A 21181-nucleotide genomic window follows, 5' to 3' on the forward strand; every position below is an offset into this window, starting at 1 on the left:
TGATGAATGATGAAGCTTGTGGGTACCTTTTACATGGCACACAACATTGCCTGATTATATGTTACGTTACCTTTCAAAGGCATGCCAGTTGAACATGAAATTTATTTCTTTTCAACTCTGCTCTAGTGCTTGTTCTGCCGTTTACAACGACTGTACCTTCCCAACATCGCAGGGAAGACTATTATGAACTGGAGTGATATTTGCTATGAACATAACCTTTAGGAGTTTTGCTTCAGTCTTAATGGCTCGGGGAAGTGGTCTGCAGTGATTTGAATCATTAATTTTTTTTTATATTGTTGTTTTCTCTCATCACACAGCAGACTGCTTCTTTTTGCTTTTCGGTCTCCTGAAAATACCATTGCTGCAACAGTAATTTATCATGTTATCATGCTTGCCTGCAGGATGTATACGCAATCAAGACTCCATGGCAGTGCCATACATGAAATGTTGGATCTTAAGTGTTGAGGCTCGATTTTTGAGGCGAAGCATTACCAATGCATCTAAAAAGGTAAAAAAGAAGCATTCAGTAGGTGATTAGTGCTCGGTCAGCAACGCCTCTTGGAAGATTTCGTTTATTCAAAGGTATGCCGCGTAAAAGACGCTCAGGAGCTCCGTCGTGGCAGTGGTGATGGTCACATACCGCCTTGTCGACTGCCACGAGTGTCGAAAGTACATCGCAGGGAATGGAATGGTGAGACAACCCCTGTAGCAGAGAAAGGGCGTGTGTGGAGAAGCGCGCATGGTGTGGGCTCAACATCATGTTGTGTGACAGCAGATGGTACAACAATGCTGTTTTTGTGGCTGACAGTACCTTTTTGGAAGTGTGAAAAGTGCCCCAGGAGTGGAAAATGAGCTATTCCTATTCAACATCTGCAGGGAGTTGCACCTGATGAAACTGCAACAAGTTTGCATGAAGCATCCTCTTTAATTGGATGCATACCGCTCATGACCTCTGTGGCAGCAGCAACCATGATGCACTCATTGCTTGCAAGCAGTAGCCTTGTGGATGGTTTACCGCATGCGGTAAGTATGGTGCTCAAGCTTCTGTGACACCCTGCTTTTGGCATACCTTGTGTTTGGTAGGCCTACTTTGGCAGTGTTGGCTTCTGTGCAAGTTGAAAGTTAGGCACGGATGGATAGATATGTGTTTATTGCATTATGTGTGGGTTAGGTTGTAGTGAACAGTGTAATTTTAGTGAAGCGTTGGTTGTGCTAATGCAGATTTATGAAAGGGAGCACTTTTGTTTCATGCAATCAGTGATTACTTCTCAAGTGAGAAAACACATTTTTCTGAAGTAGGCTGGAAGTAAATATTCTTCTAAATAAAATGTTAGTTTGTTGAAATGCAGTAACATTTTATGTACTGTGCTATTTTGGGGCACATTTACATACCAGGTGTTCAAAATCAAAAGAGTAGGAGCATCAAATATTTAGCTGCATTTCTTTGTCCTTGGAATGGTCCAAGAGACACTATTAGGCATAGAATGAAAGAGCACTGAACAACGGTTGAGGGAGAGCCTCAGTTCGCAAGCCGAGCGAATGTTTCAAGAGGGGGACTCTTCTTCGTCTGGGCTCCCCCTCAACCCTTGTTCAGTGCTTTTTCATACTGTGTCATCATCTTCTTCCTCTCATTCTACCCTAGTATGCACATGAAATTTGTCAACGCCTGCTAAATAATTTATTCATTTTTTTTTTTCATGTTGTTTGTTTGTTTCAATAGCCAAATGATAGTTATGCCATTGCAGGTGAGTTGAGCCATCAGTGAAGGGATGCGAGGCATACGTGGAACATAATCACTGCTTTTTATTTTTTTAAAAGTTTAGTTACACTTGTAGTAAACACAAAATATGCCATGTATAAGCCGCAACAATCCCGGCACAGAGCATAGCCGATCGTAGTCAATTGTAGTCAACTGGGAAGCGTGGAGGCTAACAAAGAGGGTTCTACTTAAGTTGGGGACAACACAGAGGGCTATGGAAAGAAAAATGGTAGGGATAACGTTAAGAGATAGGAAACGTGCAGAGTGGGTCTGAGAAATAACTCAAGTCATTGACATTCTAGTGGGAACCAAGAAAAAGAAATGGGCACGGGCAGGAAATGTAGCGCGAAGAAAGGATAACCGATAATCGCTTAGGGCAACAAACTGGATTCCAAGGGAAGGAAAGCGTAGCAGGGGGCGGCAGAAAGTTAGGTGGGCGGATGAGGTTAAGAAGTTTGCAGGGGTCAAGCGGATGCAGCTAGCACAGGACCGGGTTACGTGGAGGAATATGGGAGAGGCCTTCGCCCTGCAGTGGGTATAGTCAGGATGATGGTGATGATCCAAAAGAGGACTAGTACACAGGAATAAAACTAGTTGGCAGGGTCGCTGTTAGTCGGTACTTAGTGCCAAATTGGCTAACTTAAGACGCTGTCTGGCGATGAAAATTTCAGTGTGGCTCTCTGGGTATTTTTCGGCTACTTCGAACGTTTCTTTTGGCGCATTTACTAACCACGTTTAGTAATGGGAAATAGAATACCAATCAAATAATGACAATCCATTATTAAGACAGCCTTTTTTTGGCTCATGGGGAAATCTCGCGTGTGCAAGATCTGTTCGTGAGATGTTCTCCTTGTTTAGGGTTCCTGCCATCCCCATAGCAACGTAGAGGGTGCGACAATGAGCGACGCCAACTGCCAATTTCACACTTGCAGGAGCAGTGCAATGAACGCGGGCGAAGGAACACCATGCAACAGGAATGATGGTGTACCTTCCAATCCCACACTTGCAGGTGCACTGCAACGAACCCGTGCCAGGGAAAGGAAATTTCCACTGTGTGGCACGTGCCCTGGCCTTGCTAGCAAAAGCTATACAAGGGGCGCACAATGTACTGTGTTCAGCAGCAATGCTCAGGCTTTCGCATTTCTCCAGTGCAGATTCTGCAGTGCTCTTGGAAGTTTTTTCCAGGCTTTGCTGTTATGGTAAATGATGTATGTGCATTGTCCCAGCTGCTGGGTGCATCGACAGAATCTTGCTGGGAGCCTATATATTTGCGTATTTGTACTTCGTAGTCCTGTAGGATTGTACTCGAGGCATACGTGGTTTACCGTCTGGGGAACTTCGCAATCTAAAGCACTTCTTTTGTAATATTACCACATTATAATACCAGTTACGATGGCAAGTGGATGCGAAGGGTTGGGGCAGCCACCCTAAAATTTTATCGAACCACAGTGAAATGTACCAAGCGCTTTGTTTGGACCCTGAAGAACCTATATTATGGTGCAAACCTCATTTGCCCCATTGCATAAATGTGAAGCTCTCCTCTCTGCCTTTTGCTCTGAAGAGCGAGATGTGTAAAAGCAATATGACTGCCCGACAGCTATGTGCTTGATCAGACTTGTTTGAGTTTGTCGTATGCAGCAGCGTCATACAAAGACACTTGATGAATGCAATTTTTTTCCATTTGGAGCAACGCACACGAAAATTTTGATTGCCTACTGTATTTACCTGATTCTAACACGCACCCAATTTACGACAAAAAAAAAATTACAAAACAAAATTACAAACTCCGATTTAGCGCGCGCCCAATTTCGAGGAACGAAAAAAAAAAAAAAACTGCAAGCCCCGCTTCTAACGTGAATGTGATTTCCGAAAAAAAAAAAAAAAAAAAAAATGTGTAACCATTTCTACATTTTCAGGTGGGAGCAGGCAATTTATTCACCCAAACTTATTCACTGTCACTCTCGGACATCTCACTCTCCAACCATATCTAGTCTTCAGTGCCGTCCATGGCATTCGAAATTCCGCATTTCCGAACCTGTTTCACCCCAGTCGACTCCACTGTGGTATTGGCGGGCATATCATAATAAACAGGAGTTTGGTCAGCGTTTGCATCTGCCCAAGTTGATATGCGTTGCAGTATCGCAACGATAGAATGTATCGCTGAAAGAAAATCTGCTTCTCCTCGAAATCCTCCGGCCCCTTCTGGCACACACCAGTCCGTCTACGAAGTGAAAATCTTGTTATCCAATTCTGGCTTGCTTTGAATTGGCTTCTTGAGAGGCCTTGAGCACCTCGGGGGTGACTGGCACGCAGTTAAATCGGCCAGCTCATCGTCAAGGTTGGGAAACCTCTCCGCTCGCAGACTGTGGCAACCTTTGCTTGACGTTTTGCACTCAAAGATTGAAGTTTTTGGTCTTCACCAGTTGCGAACACGTCTCTGGCACACCAAAATGACTGGCTGCATGCCTATTGCCGCTCACAATTTTGCTAATCCTGTTCTTTTTGCATATATTATGTATTCGCCCCTCCTGCTTGGGCCTACTGTAGGCCTGCAGTATGTTCTAAATAAATAAAATAAATTTCTGCGTGCGGAATAACTTTACGCTTAAAGCTATTCTCGGGGCGGACACGACGTGCCTTCATGCCACTGCATTCATTCTCAAAAACAATATCGTACGGAGAGGCTGCCGGAGAACACCACCGGCTTGCTAAGGATGACGAACTCGCTCCGTAAACGTAGCAAAAGCGAGGTGGTTCGTCCCGTGAATTCTTTTGTTCCATGCTCGCTAAGAGGAATCGCAAGTGACAAGCGCCACACCGGTTGCAAATGGCTCCTGCGACGCAGAAAACGGCAAGCAAACATTCTCCCATGGTTGCCAGTAACACGTGAACTCCCACATCGTATAATTGCGATGACGATGGGCAGCTATAGGGCAGTTTCGGTTTGTACCCAAATCTAACGCGCATGCGATTTTAAGACTTATTTTCCCTGAAAAAAAAGGTACGCGTTGGTGGGTAAATGCGGTATTTCTTTCAGTTTGTTCCCAAAGTACATGCTCTCTTTTGTGAACTTGACAAAAACGAGGAATGCACGGGTCCAGAAAGACACACCTCTAACGTTTAACATTTCAACTGAGTTGTTATCTTGATTGCGCTGAAATTCTCTGGCAGAAACACAATCTATTCCAGATAAGCTATGTGCATACAGATTGAAGATTTATTGATGCATTTATTTGCTTGCAACACATCCATCGCTTGAAGACCAAGAAAGCTGGCCTAACTTCATGCTATTTCTCGTGTTGGTTCAAAACTGTTGAATAGGAAAAGGTGTAGTTACAATATTGCTTCTGTTCTAATTCGCTACAAACTTGGCGCTAGGATCAAATGGCATGGCTACTTTTGGCTTGAGTTCTGGCTCCTTTTATTCTCTCTCCAACGGCAACCCTGCCAGTTGGCATTGAGACTCCAAATCCCACGCTTCGTTTTCGTTTTTCCTCACGCATGCCAACAGTTGGTTACTTGAACGTGATCGCCATGGGTCAGCAAAGCAACGTCGCAAGCCCAACGATAGCTGTGCTCAACATAAAACTACCTCTGTTTTGGATTGCTGACCCAGAACTTTAGTTCGCGCGAGTTGAATCACAGTTCGCTGCACACTGTATCACTGCCGACAGCAACAAATCCCATCACATGATGGGCAGCCTCCCACCTACAACTTCCAGCTAAATGCGAGACCTACTTCTTGCTCTGCCCGCAGAGAATGCCTACCTGACGCTGAAAGAGATGCTGATCCGCCATGTCTCTCCTATAGGGCTGGATCGTCTGCAGTAGCTACTACAGGAGACCAAACTTGGCGACTGCCGACTCAGCCTATTGCTACGCCACATTCAACAACTGGCCAGCAGCATGACAGCAGTTGGCAGCTGCTTAGTGTGGGAACTGTACCTGCTGAGACTTCCCCCAGATGTGCGGATAGGCATCACAGCATTGGACAGACTTTGCCAAGATAGCCGAGCTCACTGACAAACTCATGGTTGTCGCCGTGCCGACAGTCGCCACAGTGCACGCAGAGGCACTGCCTGCCAACTCTCTGCAAGAGATGCAGTATGGAATTTCTCACCTCTTTGACACAGGTTTGGTGCTGAAATCGAGTGGCAACTAGCATTCACGACAGCGCATCATATCACAACCATAACGTAGAGCGTGCTAATATCACCGTAAATTCAGCAACGCTGCACGGAACTGTGTGCTGCCCTGTGGACATTAGGGAAATGCCTCGGGCCAGCACTGAGGGGGGCCAGTGCCCCTACCTTGCTGGACAGTTATTCACTGGCTTTCTTTCTGACCAATCGCGAAAGGGGTACCCGTTTCCTGGTCGACACAGGAGCGGAAGTCAGTGTAGTACTGGCATTGCTTGGCGTTCGCAAACTACCTTGTGCATCACCTTTGCAAGCTGTCAGTAATACGAGGATACCGATGTACGGGCGATGCTTTCTCTCACTGGACCTGCTGCTCGAGTACATTTCAGTGGATGTTTGTCGTTGCTGCCATTCTGAGAGCGGACTTTTTGTGCAACTTCGGATTGCTTGCTGGTGTCCGCAACTGGCATTTGCAGAATTCCCTCTCACAAGCAGAAGTGTGCAGGAAGCTATTCATGCATCAAACCTACAGCTCCATGCTCGTAGCACTGCTGGGCACTACTTGATTCACCGGCATCCTCCGCTTTAAGCTGACACGGCCGCCACAGGCTAGCATGTCTGTCAGTCACAATGTATGCCACCAGTTTACACACACCCGCATTGTCTGTCCCCGCAAAAGCTACAAATCGCATGACAGGAATTCAACTGCTTGTTCGAGCTCTGCATAATCCTCCCGTCCATTAGTCTGTGGGTGTTGCCAGTGCACATGGTTTCAATGTCTACACCAGGAGACTGGTAACCCTGCGGGGACTATCGAGCTCTTAGTCTAGTACTGCTATCTGGTACCTCACATTCACGTCACAGCCAGTCTATGTACATGGTGCGACAATGTTCTCCAAGATCGATGTCTTGCGGGCGTGCCATCAGATCCCTGTGGCTCCAGAAGACTTACTGAAGATGGGATAACAATGCCGGCGGCCTGTTTGAGTTCCTCTGATGCTGTTTGGCCTGCAGAACTCCAGATAGACATTTCAACTTTTTATCAATAGTGTTTTGCATGGCTTCGACTTCCGTCATGCATACCTCAACATACTTATCACAAGCACTTCACTGGACGACCATGAGGTGCATCTGCGATATGTGTTTCAGTGCCTGGCTGAGCATGGCATCTTGGTGAACACGACAAGTGTGAGCTGGGTGGTGAGAAGCTGACCTTCCTTGGCCGTGTTGTTTCAATGACTGGCATTCAACCTCACTTAGACAAGGTTAGAGCCGTTGAGCAGTTTCCACAACCCACCACCACTAAGCGTCACCTTTGTGAGTTCCTTGGTCTCGTAAACTACTAACGACGTTTCGTACCTCTGCATAGCCACACTACATCCTCTCCGCCTCCTCCTGTTGGCACTCGAATGGGCTGCTAAGGCGTTACTCTTGATAGATGACGTCGAAGCTAGTTTTAAAGGGTAAGAAACACCTCGCTGATGTCGCACTTCTCGCCTACCCACAACAGGGAGTCCCACAGTGCGTCATGGGCGATACCTCGGGCGAAGCTGTGGGTGCCGTCCTTCAACAGCTCAACAAAGGAATATGGCTGCCAATTGCTTTCTCTTGTCTGAAACTAACACCCACTGAGCAGTGTTACAGTGCTTTCATTACATTATTACTTGAAAGGGACTGAATTCTTATCATGACAGATCACAAGCCTCTCATATATGCCTTGCGCTCCCTCAATTCTGATGGCAGCGCTCACACAGCCCGTGGGCTGCGGCAGATGTCTTGCATATCGGAGTTAACCATGGACATTCGCTGCATCAGGAGAGTTAACGATGTTGTTGCTGATGCTCTGTCAATAAATGTCCCATGAGAATCGCCTTAGAAGTAGCGGCAGCTCAAAGCGACGATGACAAATTGCTGCATTTGCAGATAACATCGACGTCACTCATTCTGCAGTGATTTCCTTTGCCTGGAGGAGGAGAGACTTGTTGCGGCACATCTACAAGTAACCTTTCACCATTTGTGCTTGCTTGCCTCTATTGTGAAGTATATGCATCATGACATGAGCTTTCACACCCAGGAACCTGAGCAACTCAAAAGCTGCTGATTGCACCTCTCTTGTGGCCCGGGATCAACTGCAATTAACGGCAGTGGACTTGCGAGTATCTGTAGTGTCAATGTTCCAAGGTTCAGCGTCACACTGTGACATTTTTGGAGACATTCTAAAGACTAGATGCGCAATTCGACCATATTCATATGGACATTGTCAGACCATTGACACATCACCTGAGTCAAAGGTACTTGCTAACCTTGGTCAACCATTTTATGCATTAGGTGGAGGCTATTTCGATTCCAGACATTACAGCCAAAACTTGCGCACGCTTTTGTTGACTACTGTCTATGTCGTTTTGGTGTGCCTTCTTTCATACAAGGGATAGGGGAAACCAATTTTTGTTGCCGTTGTTCGCCAGTGTGGTGAAACTTGTCAGTGTCTCGCGCATCAGGACTAAAGCCTATCAACTGATGAGAAATGGGATGATTGAGAGGTTTTACTGGAAACTGAAAGCAGTACTCGTGGCAAATGAACACTCTTGGGTGGAAGCATTGCTCATTGTGCTCTTGGGCATATGCACCGCATTAAAGGCAGACATTGGCTGCAGCGCTGCGGAAGTTGTCTACGGCATGCTGCTACGTCTACATGTATGCCTGCTAAGTTCATGTCTGGCCAGTGGCAAGCCCGCATTACCGCCGGCGACAATTCATTTCACCTTCATGACATCATGAACAAGTTGTGAGCTACACCTCTGTGACAGCCCGCAAAGAGAAGGGCACGTGAGCAACGAGCTTGAGTCATGTATTCACGTATTTCTACGAAAGGACGGAGTACAATGTTCACTGCAAGCACCATATGATGGGTCATTCCAAGTTCTCCGTCATGGGTGGAAGACTCAGGATCGAAATGTGGAGCCAGCAAGAAGTTCTTTCTCTTGACAGACTGAAACCAGCATACAGGGAAACCCAGTCCACGACACCCACATCCACACCGTTGCCTGGAATCCTTGCACAAGTGCGTCGTATGGCAGTGGATTCCACCACGGCGAAGACTGCACTCCCGCATTACACTCTCACCTGCCACAGACGGTGGCAGATGTTTAAATGTGCCAGATCGCTTCAACCTCTAATTCTCTCGAGTGTTTTGTTGTTTTGGTTCCTTTCGCCCTCTCACTAGGGGGGGGAAGGGGGATGCAGTAGTGAACACAAAATATTCCACGGGTAAGCCGCAGCAAGGCCTGCACAGAGGATAGGTGGCCTGAGTTGACTGTAGTCAGTCAGTCGCCTGAGCACACAAAGGAATAAAACCATTTGGCACCGATACTCTGAGCCCCATACTTCGGCTCAGTTTTTCCTTGCGCGTGTCAACAGACTCTTAGTCCAACTTCCTCTGAGTGCTGGCAGGGCAAAAATGAACAAGTAGCCATTATGCTATTGTTTTTGTATGTCTCTGGTGAACTCACCATTGTCTCGACTGATTGATGGCGTCATAGGCACTATTGGGCTGTGAAAACTGAAAAGCACGAGAAAAAGAATTTTCTAAATTTAGGCAAATTCGGAATTTTATTGCACGAGGTACTCAAGGTGGGGGGAAAGACACCACCTTGAGGGTGATCCATGTTCACTGATGTCTTGCGTGCCATTCCAAAACAATGAATACACAACTGAAATGGGATGCAGTGCTTCTTTAACCTTGAGCACATCTCGCACCAAGCGCTTTTCTTTTTTGCAGTTACTGAAGCTTTGCTGTTCTCAATTCTTGTCCTGGCATGAGCTGCCTTTAGTCCAGTTGGTGCTGAGCATGCAGGTATGTGCCTCTGGCAGATGATGTGAGGGGCATGACTTGAATTTTGATATCGAAATTTAGATGTTGCTTTTTTATTTGAAGGCTACCTAATTCAGTTATCACCGAAGTTCTCTCTAAATTTGTACACATAATAGTGAAGCACATGCTGTAATAAAGGTGCAGGTTGTTTACTTGTGACAGTGGCAGTTCACACAAATATGCCCACTATGTTTTTTTCCTTCTGCACAGCTGTTTAATGATGTTTAATGTCTGTGTTCTTTTTGCTCACTAAGAAATAAGCTCAAGTCATTCATGTGTTGCTCAGTGCAGAAGGTTTCGCACTCCTTTGAGCATTATTAAGTACCTTTGATTTCGGTAGACAAGAAGAGTGCTTAATGTCTGCTTTATTTCAAAAAATTGCAGCGTGATTTTCAGCTGTTATATTTACATTACAGTGCATTACATAAGAACAGCCATTGCTTATCGACACTACTTTTTCTGCTCTGTACTTTTGATGTAACAAAGCACTTGACACCTTCTAAATTTGTCTGCTTGATATGTGATAAAAGGGGGAAGAGAATAATTATTCTTTCTGTAGTTAGTCTTACAGTGCGTAGCATGTTTTTAGTTGCTTGAAATTTTTGAAAAAGTCTTAATTTGGAAATGTCATTTTTAAAGTCCTTAAAAGCACTTTTTATTTTTTTAACACGCTGGAAAACCTTTGAATATTTTCTTATAAAATACAGATTGAATAAAGTGAGCAAACTCTTCATTGAACACGAAATTAACCTTATGGCACCTTTTTACATTATTTGGAATACATCACAGAGGGTGAGCAGCTTAAATAGAATTACTGAACCGCCGCGTTTTGAGGATGCTTCTTTTTCAAAACGCAAATAGCCGTTTGTGTAAACTTGCAGCTGCTGTGTTGCACTGCCAGATAGGCCGTGGAAGCACTTGAGATTTTGGAAGAATACTTGGACACTGTGGGCAAAACAAAACACTTGACAAAAATGCAAAAAATTGTCGCTTCTCCGTCAGCTGTATTCATTAAATAAAATTATTGGAATGCAAATGGTTTTCAGCTGTTTATTTGGGGACTTTCGATAGACATTTTTTCTCGTCAGCTTGAATATTTAGCTGTATGTTGACTTGTGTCTGGTTGAGTGGTGAGCAGCTTGTGTGCAGGAAGAAGCCTGCAAAGAAGCCTGGTGGCAACAGCTTTGGCTGGCGGTGGTTGAGCAGCTGGCCAACAGCTTGCACGACCCAGGAAGTGAGCAGGCCCTGAAAGTCTCCTGGTTGGGATCAGTGCTGCGTCAACAGACAGTGCGTAACTTTATATGCATGGCTACCTAAGGTTGCTTGGCACAGACTATTGTTCATATGGGGCATTCATTAGAGCCGCACTATCACTGGGATGGATGAAGGAAAATTGAGAATTACTTTGCTTGGACCTGGGTTCACAAAGACATATTGAAAGTATTTACCCAGAACATTTTCTTTTTTAAAAAGGTCATAAAAATTTTGCTGTTGTATTATGTGGCATGTGTAGCCCTCTGCACAGTTGAATGAACATGGTCATATATTTTAAACTGTCTCGGACTCTATTAGACAGCCCTCAGAAATTGGCCAGGTGCCTGGTAATAAGCTGTTGTGGGTGCCATTGCCACTTCTGCAGGTCGGCCGAAGGGAGTGCTCTCAGGGTCTGTTACCAACACCTCGAGACAAAGTCACAGAGCAAGGCCTGCGGCTCCAAGCTGCTTTGGCAGCCAGATTTGGTGCTTGGGGAGGACCTGGTGAGGCCAGTAACTTTGTCCATTTTCATTTCACTGGTACCTGTGCAGCCTTGCTGGAAAATGACAAGCTGTGTTGCCTCAAGTTTAACAGTGTGCAACAGTGGCTGGTTATGACACATATAGAGAGAGCCAACAGCCACCACCAGGCAGGGAAGCATTTTTTTTTTTGTGTTGATCAGTGTGTCATAAATAATGTAACCATTTTATGGCTGAAAGGTAATTGATTAGACAGTAGAAGAAAAGGTTTGGGGGCACTCAAGCTCTGCCTTAGAGCCATGATGCGTTAGTAGCCTGTGGTCCTCTCTTATTACATTCATGTTCTTTAGCACACATTCATAAGATATCACCTTTCGTGAAAGACTACACAACAGGCGTGTAAAGCCCTGCTTGCATTCCACGTATAGGTGTGCCTTGTGTGGCCTAGGTGTTATAGTCTCTGGCTTGTATACCAAATGCCATGTGTTTGAATCCTACCTAAAAATTAAAATTATTTTAAGCAAAGTCACTGGCTTTATTAAGTTAAATTATTTGAGACTTGCGGCGACCATTAACTTACATTGAATGTCATGTTCTAATCATTTCCGTTTCACCTGTGATGTCACGCTTAACGTGAGCTTAGTGGGGTGTTTGAAATTCCTATGTGAGGTCGTTTCACTGCAACATCATGGCCCTGTCAGCCGATTAGGATTTTTCGCTCTATGCCAGCTGAGCTATTGGCGGCGATGCCAGATTTTCTGTGATACAGGGCCCTTACACTACCACGTAAAACTGTGGTTGTTTTGCTACTGTGGTTGGGCTGCTTAACGGTATGAAATGGAATTCCAATAGTGGCATATGTTTCTTTATTTACCATCTAATCAGTTATCTTTCATCCATAAAATGCACATTGATGAATACCTTAAAAAGAAAAAAAAGACATTTTTCTATGCTTTCCTCCTTGTCAATGATATTGGCTGCCTTTGTAAGTGTGTAACAATATGAGACGTTTATGAACATGTTGCTACTTCTATTTTTCACTTCTTAGGAATTTTTGCATTATGAGTATAATGTTGTATGTGTCCTTGGCACTGCTTACAATGGGAGTGACAGAGACGTTTGGGATGTTTAGTAGTGGTTAAATCGTATAGAATATTAGTGTGTAAATTGCCTCCAAGTATCGCCAGCTTGCAGCCATCATTGTCCCAAGAAGTCTGCTTTATATACAAGGTGATAGCTCCCCTGCATATTTAGAAGCTATTTAGACGCAAGCACTGGAAGCTAACAGCAAGCTTGAGCCTTGTTGAATTAAGTGAAGGTTGGTTTTAAAGAGAGGATGGTTGCAAACGTCGGTTATATATCCAAATCATCCCAAGAGTTCTCAGTGGCAAGTCAAAGGCAGGCGAATGGGTCACTTTTCTGAGCACTAAGCTGGCTTCCAGTGCCAAGTGGCTGCGTGATGGTGCAACAGCAGATTTTTATAACACAATTTGTGAGTGTAAGCTGAAACATAAAAAGGTAGTTCCTGTGGCCATATGTGGGGCTATCAAGCACTAGTATGCATGTTCAGCACCTTATCCTTGTCTTACTGAAAGCCAGTGAGACCATCAAGGGTCCTGGCTGGCTGGTTCTGATATCGCCCTCCTATATAAAAGGAGAGGCCCGAGTTGACAGCTCCTGCCAAACGCAATGTCAGGCAACTGTACGTCCAGTCAGTGTGTGGCCATGTGAGCTGCCAGCTACCGCCTGCCAGTGCCATGCTCGTGATTTTTCGCTCACAACGTTGGTGACGCCAGAGTTTCTGGTGAATGGGGCCTTTAACACTATTGCTATAAAAAATGTCACATATCTTAACTGAGCCCGCAGGGGGCATCTGCTAAAGCAGATGTTTGCGTGTACTGTGCGACACCACGGACCCCGAGCACCCACGCTTAGCCGTGCGTGGCATCGCCGTGTCTGGGGAAAAGGGGATCCTGGTGGTTGAGCCGATGCCGAGTGTTTGGACCTTTAAGGCCCCTCGGCGGAGGCAACACACCACTTTGGCCCACGCTTCCCACAGACGGCACCTTCGGGCTGACCCACCCGGGGGAAATCGGCAGTCGCCTTTTCCTATCCTCCCCTTCATCTTTCACGTTCCTATCTTCTACCCTACAACTCTCCTGTCCTCTACTCTCTTCCGGTTTTTCCTTACTTCCAGGTGGCGAGGGTTAACCTTGTGTGGCTGACTACCCTGAGTTACGCCATATTAGGTTATAGTTACGGTGTACAGCTGACGTGGACAGGACTTGCCTGCCAATTCCTGCCCCGTCCCCTCGTTGGGCTCCATGGTGGGTGGCTGGCGCCGCGGCCGAACATCATACATTATTTATGGCTTCTTCCTCCAAACAAACTGATCGCCTTTCCAAGAAAAGGCGGACCGATGTATCAGCCCAGTTCTTTTCAGCAAAGCATGACACTTTCCCTAAATATCATGTGATCCACAGTGAAAGCCCTGCCAAACAAGCTCGGCTAATATCCCCCTTTGCAGTATCTAGGTCTCTCACAACCATACTAGGCCCAGGATACAAAGTTAGTAAACTGGCTAGCGGGGATCTCCTGCTTGAGCTGCAAAGCAAACTCCAGTACAGCAACCTTCAGCAACTTACAACATTTGGGGATATCCCAATAACGGTCAGTGCTCACAGATCCTTGAACACAGTCCAAGGCGTGATATCAGAGAATGACTTCCTGTCACTCACCGAAGAAGAACTTCTTGAAGGTCTTTCTGAGCAAAATGTGATCGGTGTACACAGGATCAAAATCCGGAAGAACAACCAAGAAATACCAACAAAGCACATAGTTCTGACTTTCAACTCCAGCAAACTCCCTGAATCCATTGAAGTCGGTTACATCAAAGTAGACATCCGGCCCTACATTCCAAACCCTAGACGTTGTTTCAACTGCCAAAGATTCGGTCATGGCTCCCAGAGCTGCCGTGGCCGACAAACATGTGCAAAATGTGCCTCAAATGAACACAAATCTGACGAGTGTGAAGCTGCGCCACACTGCGCAAACTGTGCAGGTGAACACGCCGCGTACTCACGGTCATGTCCTTCTTGGAAGAAGGAGAAGGACATCATTACCATAAAAGTCAAGGAAAACATAACGTTTAAAGAGGCACGACAGCGATATCTTGTTAAACAGGGCACTTTTTTGTTCACAGCCAAACCGAACTATTCCAATGTGGTGGAGCATGGGGGCAGCACACCACAACAGGATTTGGTCTCCGCCGAGGGTAAGCCTCAGGCAGGGCCATCCTTGCCCCAGGCAGAAGCAGCGAAAGCTGCCCTGCCATCGCAGAAACAGGGCACACTGGCCCCAGAGCCAACAGCCCAAAAGGCTTCTCCCCCAGAAGGGAAGCCTGCAACCAACACTCCTAACTCTCCCCAAACGTCCAAAGCCCCTGAGGCAATGGACACAACCCCTTCCTCGTCCACGCTGCAGCGGCGGCATAACTCTCTAGAAAGAAAACGGAGAGAAAAACCTCGTATAACAGGACCAGAAAAACCTGAAACCTAAATTCAGGTACATTCAAAAAAAAAAAAAAAAAATGGCGTTCCTCATACACTGGAACTGCCGAGGTCTCATAAACAACTACAACGATATAAAAGACATTTTACATTCATTTTCTCCTGTAGCCCTTTGCCTACAGGAAACTAACTTAGGACCACACCAAAACATTTTAAAAGGACACAACGTTTTTCGCTGCGACCGAAAAGAAGCAAATAGGTTATCTGGAGGTGTCGCTATTGTAGTGCAGAATGGAGTAGCAACACGTGAAATTAGCCTCAAAACCAAGTTCGAAGCTGTTGCTGTCTCTATCATTCATTATAAAACAATAACTATATGCTCACTGTATCTCCAACCGCACCTAACTGTAACCCTTCATGATCTGGAAGAGCTTTTAGAACAACTGCCAGAACCATATCTGGTTGTTGGAGATTTTAATGCGCACTCCACTTTTTGGAGAAGCGATCAGACAGACACTAGAGGTCGTATATTAGAGGATTTTATATTATACAATGATGTCTGCCTGCTAAATACAGGAAAGCATACATACTGCTCCCCAAGCACGGGGAAAATGAGCATTTTAGATTTATCATTTAGCTCCCCATCAATTTTTACTGATTTTAAATGGGACGTCTTTGACAATCCTCTAGGAAGTGATCATTTGCCTGTCATTATCAGCCTAACACCCTCACCCTCCATCACTCTAAACAAACCCAAGCGGTGGAAGCTGCACCTTGCGAACTGGGCTCTATTCCAGTCTGAAGCCAGCCTGGAAAAGGTCTTTTCCGAAAAACTCAGTGTTGACGAGATAAATGAAAAATTTACGGCCTGCATCATTGACGCAGCACTTGTAGCTATACCACAGTCTTCAGGAGTGGTACTGAAAAATCGCAAAGTCTGGTATTCTCAGGAGTGCAGAGATGCAAAGAAGAAACAAAACAAAGCTTGGGGAACCTTTCGCAGGTACCCTACAAACGAAAACCTCGTAAAATTCAAACAGGCGAAAGCTAGGGCACGGTACATCCGCCGAAACGCTGAGAAGGCTTCTTGGCAAAAATACATATCATCAATAAATAGCTCAATCACATCAAAAAAAATGTGGGAGCTTGTTCACAAACTGGATGGCAACTTCTCCCCGTACACAGTCCCCTTTCTAACATCTCCTGGCACCCAAACAAACTTACAGGAACAGGCAGATATTCTAGGCGATCATTTTTCTGCAATTTCAAGCTCACTACACTACCCAAAATCTTTTATAACATACAAAAACAAGGCCGAAAAACAAAAACTGCCAACAAGTGGAAGTACGAATGAAACATATAACAAGTTAATAACACTACAAGAAATAAACACTGTTCTATCTGCCGGCAAGAAGACTGCACCTGGCCCAGATCAAATTCACTATCAGATGCTAGCACATCTTTCTACACCTGCATTAGAAGCACTTCTGAAATTTTTCAACAAAGTATGGGTATCCGGGAGTATTCCTGAGGCCTGGAAAAAAGCTATTATTGTGCCTTTCCTGAAACCAGGAAAGCCACCAACGGCCCCCAGCAGTTATAGACCCATAGCTCTCACAAGTTGCCTAGCAAAGTCTTTTGAAAGTGTTCTTAATACCAGATTAGCCTTTGTCCTTCATTCCCAAGAACTTCTAGACATACACCAATGTGGGTTCAAAACAGCATGTTCTACCACGGACCATCTAGTCCGCCTTGAAAACACTGTTCGTGAAGCATTTATTCACAAACAGCACTGCCTTGCCGTCTTCTTTGATATGGAAAAGGCGTATGATACTACATGGAGGTTTGGCATCCTCCGTGACCTAGCATATTTAGGCATACGTGGTAGGATGTTAAACTGTCTAAAGGACTTCTTGTCAAATCGCTCATTCCGTGTGCGTTTGGGCTCAACTTTTTCAAAGAACTTTGTACAGGAGAATGGCGTACCACAGGGATGCGTCTTAAGCACAACTCTCTTTATAGTAAAAATGAATTCCATAAGCACAGTTATCCCGAAATCCGTAATGTATTCAGCTTATGTTGACGATCTACAGATTGCATACACATCCTCTAACGTATCTACATGTGAGAGACAGGTGCAGTTGACCATAAATAAACTAGCAGCATGGGCAGACACAAACGGATTTCAGTTTTCTCCTCAAAAAACAGTGGCTCTCCTATTCTCTCTCAAACGAGGCTTACAAACAGATCCTACACTACACCTGAACAAAACGAAATTACCGGTGAAAAACGAACACAAATTTCTAGGCGTAACTTTTGACAAAAAACTCACCTTTCTTCCTCATATAAATGTCCTGAAGAAAAAGGCTTCCAAATCTCTAAACATACTAAAAGTTCTTTCCCGTAAACACTGGGGCGCTGACAGGACATGCCTTAAACACATTTACAGATCTGTCGTACGCTCCACCTTAGACTATGGCTGCATAGTGTATGGGTCAGCTAGACCATCATATTTAAAAAAACTAGACCCGGTACATAACACAGGACTTCGACTCTCATGTGGAGCATACCGAACTTCTCCTATATCCAGTCTGCTTGTGGAAACAAATGAACCTCCTCTTGAAATCAGAAGAACTTCACTTACATGTGCCTATATATTTAAAATCAGATCTCTGCCAAAGCATATCTGCTATTCTCTAGTAACTAAATGCCCTTCTAGAACACTATTCACCAACAAACCCAATGCAGTGAGACCACTGCTCCTAAGATTTGAGCAAATGTGTCAAGAGGTTGAGCTACCGGATTGTTTACCTAGCATTGCCAAAAGACCTAACCCTCTGCCTCCTTGGTACCTGGTCCCTGAAGTTTGCGACCTCTCTCTTACACAGTTCCAAAAAACAATAACCCCACAAGAGCACTTCATACAAGAATTCCTTCAGCTGAAAGAAAAATACAGTAACTTCACAGACTTTTACACGGATGGCTCGAAAACAGATCATTATGTCGGAAGCGCAGTTGTTCAAGGCGAATGGGAGGAAATAATGAGACTTCCACAGTGCGCGTCCATCTTTACTGCTGAATGCTATGCTGTCTCTGTTGCCATAGAGAAAATAATGAAAGGAAACCTCAGGAGAAGTATTATTTACACAGATTCCCTAAGTGTAGTCACAGCCCTTCACACAAGAAATGCAGTTATACCAATACTTGGAAACATCATACACAGCATAGCAACACTTACAGATGAAGGACGAAGCATAAAAATTTGCTGGGTACCCAGTCATGTAGGAATCCGAGGTAATGAAAAAGCAGATATGTGCGCTGCCAAAGCTCGAGACAAGAAAATAAAACAAGTGCAGATACCATCTCAAGACTGCATGAAATTGGTACAGAGTAGACTGATACAAAAATGGCAGTCCACTTGGAACACTGAAACAAATAACAAGCTACACCTCATAAAGCCTGTAATAGAAGAGTGGAAATCGAGCACCCATCTTGAACGTTCCAAAGAAGTGGCTCTATGCCGTCTTCGCATAGGACACACACATTTAACACATAGTTTCATTTTAACTAAACAGGATAAGCCCCTGTGTGATTCATGCGGACACGAGCTAACAGTCATCCACATTTTAATCTCATGCAGACAACTTGAACAACTGAGGAAAAAACATTTTACACAGTTTTACAAACAACACATTCCTCTTCATCCAGCTTTGCTTTTAGGTGAAAATGCGCTTGTTGATTTGCCCTGTGTTTTCAGGTTTTTAATAGAAGCAAACGTCCTAAACAGAATGTAAGATTAAATTACATAAATACAACACCCTTAACCATGAAATTGGCGCATGATAGCCTAAGTTGCTTATGCGCCACTAAACCCAACACAACACAACACATATCTTAACTGAGTATATAATGTTTATCAAAAGCCTTTTCGCGGGTGTAGATGACTAGAAACAAAATTTTGACCATATCACAGATCACATTATAGTACTAAAAATTTAATGCTGTTTCTTTAAAAGGTTAGCTAAAACAATGTGCACACTATGCTGCCGATCTTTTGCACATTAAATGTGAGCTGCTGGTGCCCTTGAAGGCACACTTTGAACTTAACCTTGATTTCTTTGGACATCTGTTCTGTCTCTTTGTCACCACAATGTCCATTAGCTCTTTGTCAGTGTCAGTTAATCTGCACGTAGCACCAAATCAAATTTTAAACTGTAACGAGAAAACTCGACAGGATATGAATTACTGGTATGGGCGTTTTGCTACCCGTACATGCCAGGGTCACCCACAATGAATCCAGAATAAAGTATTATTATTACAAAAAAAGCTACCAGAAGGTTTCCAAGTTGCCAACTTAAAATACTTGTTGCCAGATGCCTGCAAAAGTCCCTGCTTTATTTTGCTTACATTGATCATCACTGAAACATTTGATGCATGCACGCCCCTGCAAGTGGCATTTTTTCTAACAGCGTGATCGCTTATCACGTGCGGCTGCATGGCAGCTGTAGGTAGTGCTGACACTGCGAAGCCACATGGCAAGGTGGCTCCATTTCTGATTTTCCCCATGATCCTGCTGACATGCACAGCTTGTCCTAACGGTCTTGTCTAGTGTGGTTTACTGCCAAGTGTGTTGCAGAAACCAACTGTACCTTAATTTTAAGGAGAGGTTATTCTATTTGTGGTACACTGGGATTGCACCTCTTACGATAGGCAGTGGCTAGCTCCAACTTCCAAAGCACCATCTGCTGTGGCTTTAATGCGAAGTAGCATATGTGTAATGTTGCCTCTCGAGCAGCAGGCTGTAAAAATATATCAGTAATGTGGGTTCAGTGTAAGTCACAGATATGCTTGTCTATTTCTTATATATCGAATTAGCTAGTATTGGACTATTTTGAGATCCCCCTTTGAGTTTATTATGTCTGGGATCGACTGTAGTCATTCATATTGAACCACTTGACCCAGAGTTGTCATTTATTCTAGATTTTCTTTATATTCTTATCTTTTGCAGAACAAATGCTAGGTACTGTGGTACCTTATTTGCGTTGCCTGAAGCGACATGTTCGCTTGGCTCCTGGGAACTTTGGGATCCATTTACTGTTTCATGTGTTGTATCAACTGTATGCTGATTTGAGGAATACTTTTGCTGCAGCATCAGCAACTGTGTGAGTGCAGTTTTCTTTTTTTTTTTTTAATGATGTAGAAACAATGGTTGAGGAAACATGGATATTATTTCTTCTGCCACAGAGAAATAACACGGCTTGTTATCAACATGACCATGCTGGGACCATTATATTGTCGCAGTCTGCTGAACTTCCTGAAATGTGTTGAAGCTGGCTTTCCAGAAAGGTGAGAGGTGTTAGCGTGTTAGCCTTGCACTTGCCTGTTTCACTGCTGAAGTGAACACCTGCTTTGACACATGGAAGGGGCCCTACAGTTCATGTCAGGTACCGCAGTGGCGGCCTCGTAGGTTGACCATCCATCTCGCATGCAGGAGGTGTAGGGTTCGACCCTCAGTGTCACGCTCAGAGGTTATGCAGCATGTACAGTCTTTCTCAGAAATATGCAGCCCAAAGGGATTACTTTTAAGCCCTGCAATGTGGCTGGTTGTATGGTTCTAGCATTTGTAATCTCGCAGGTGATGAGAAATGTCATTCTCTCTCTTCATAAGTTTAGGTAGTTTAAAGGTGTGTAAGGAAAAAAAAAAGAGAAAAAGGGGGGTATTTTCAACCTCAGGGTTGAAAATACCCCACAGAGAGCATCAGGAGTCATCTTCCTGATGCTCTTATGCAATTCCACTTGCATAAGAGCATCAGGAAGATGACTCCATATGTAAACGTGCTGGAAATGTGTCTTCCACTGAGTGTATGGAGTGTATCGCAGTAATTTTATATGAAAAGCACCTGTACAATGGATGTCTGCATTTGAGATAAAGCCAAAGTAAGGACGAGTTTTTTTTCCCAATTTCGTCAAGTGCTTTGCTTTGCGTGCACTGTCGAGAAGGTCCTCTTCCCAAAAGGGAAAGTCCCTCCTCACAAAACGGCCCCATCTGTGTTTGAGGATGCTTCATTGCAAAGTCAGCTTGGTCAAGTATTGCCGCGAAATGGGCAGCGTGGGGAAACTGCGGAGAATTTTTGGTGTATTTGATAATTTTCGAATGTTCGGAAATCCTG

The 21181-nt window shown here is 44.6% G+C and overlaps 1 protein-coding gene across 4 annotated transcripts in view; it reads left to right on the top strand.

The window, feature by feature from the left end:
* LOC146206757 (uncharacterized) overlaps positions 1-21181 on the top strand; it is an 84174-nt gene that overhangs the window by 16181 nt on the left and 46812 nt on the right. For all 4 annotated transcript variants that reach the window (XM_084591561.1, XM_084591563.1, XM_084591560.1 and 1 more), the window contains 6 exons: positions 877-1023; positions 9677-9751; positions 10919-11056; positions 11409-11526; positions 20020-20173; positions 20256-20357. In XM_084591561.1, the coding sequence (XP_084447687.1) occupies positions 877-1023; positions 9677-9751; positions 10919-11056; positions 11409-11526; positions 20020-20173; positions 20256-20357 (734 nt within the window). The remainder of the gene's footprint in view (positions 1-876; positions 1024-9676; positions 9752-10918; positions 11057-11408; positions 11527-20019; positions 20174-20255; positions 20358-21181) is intronic.

This window comes from Amblyomma maculatum, chromosome 1 (assembly GCF_055883805.1).
Source record: "Amblyomma maculatum isolate TAMU_Amacu chromosome 1, ASM5588380v1, whole genome shotgun sequence".
NCBI lineage: Eukaryota > Metazoa > Arthropoda > Arachnida > Ixodida > Ixodidae > Amblyomma > Amblyomma maculatum.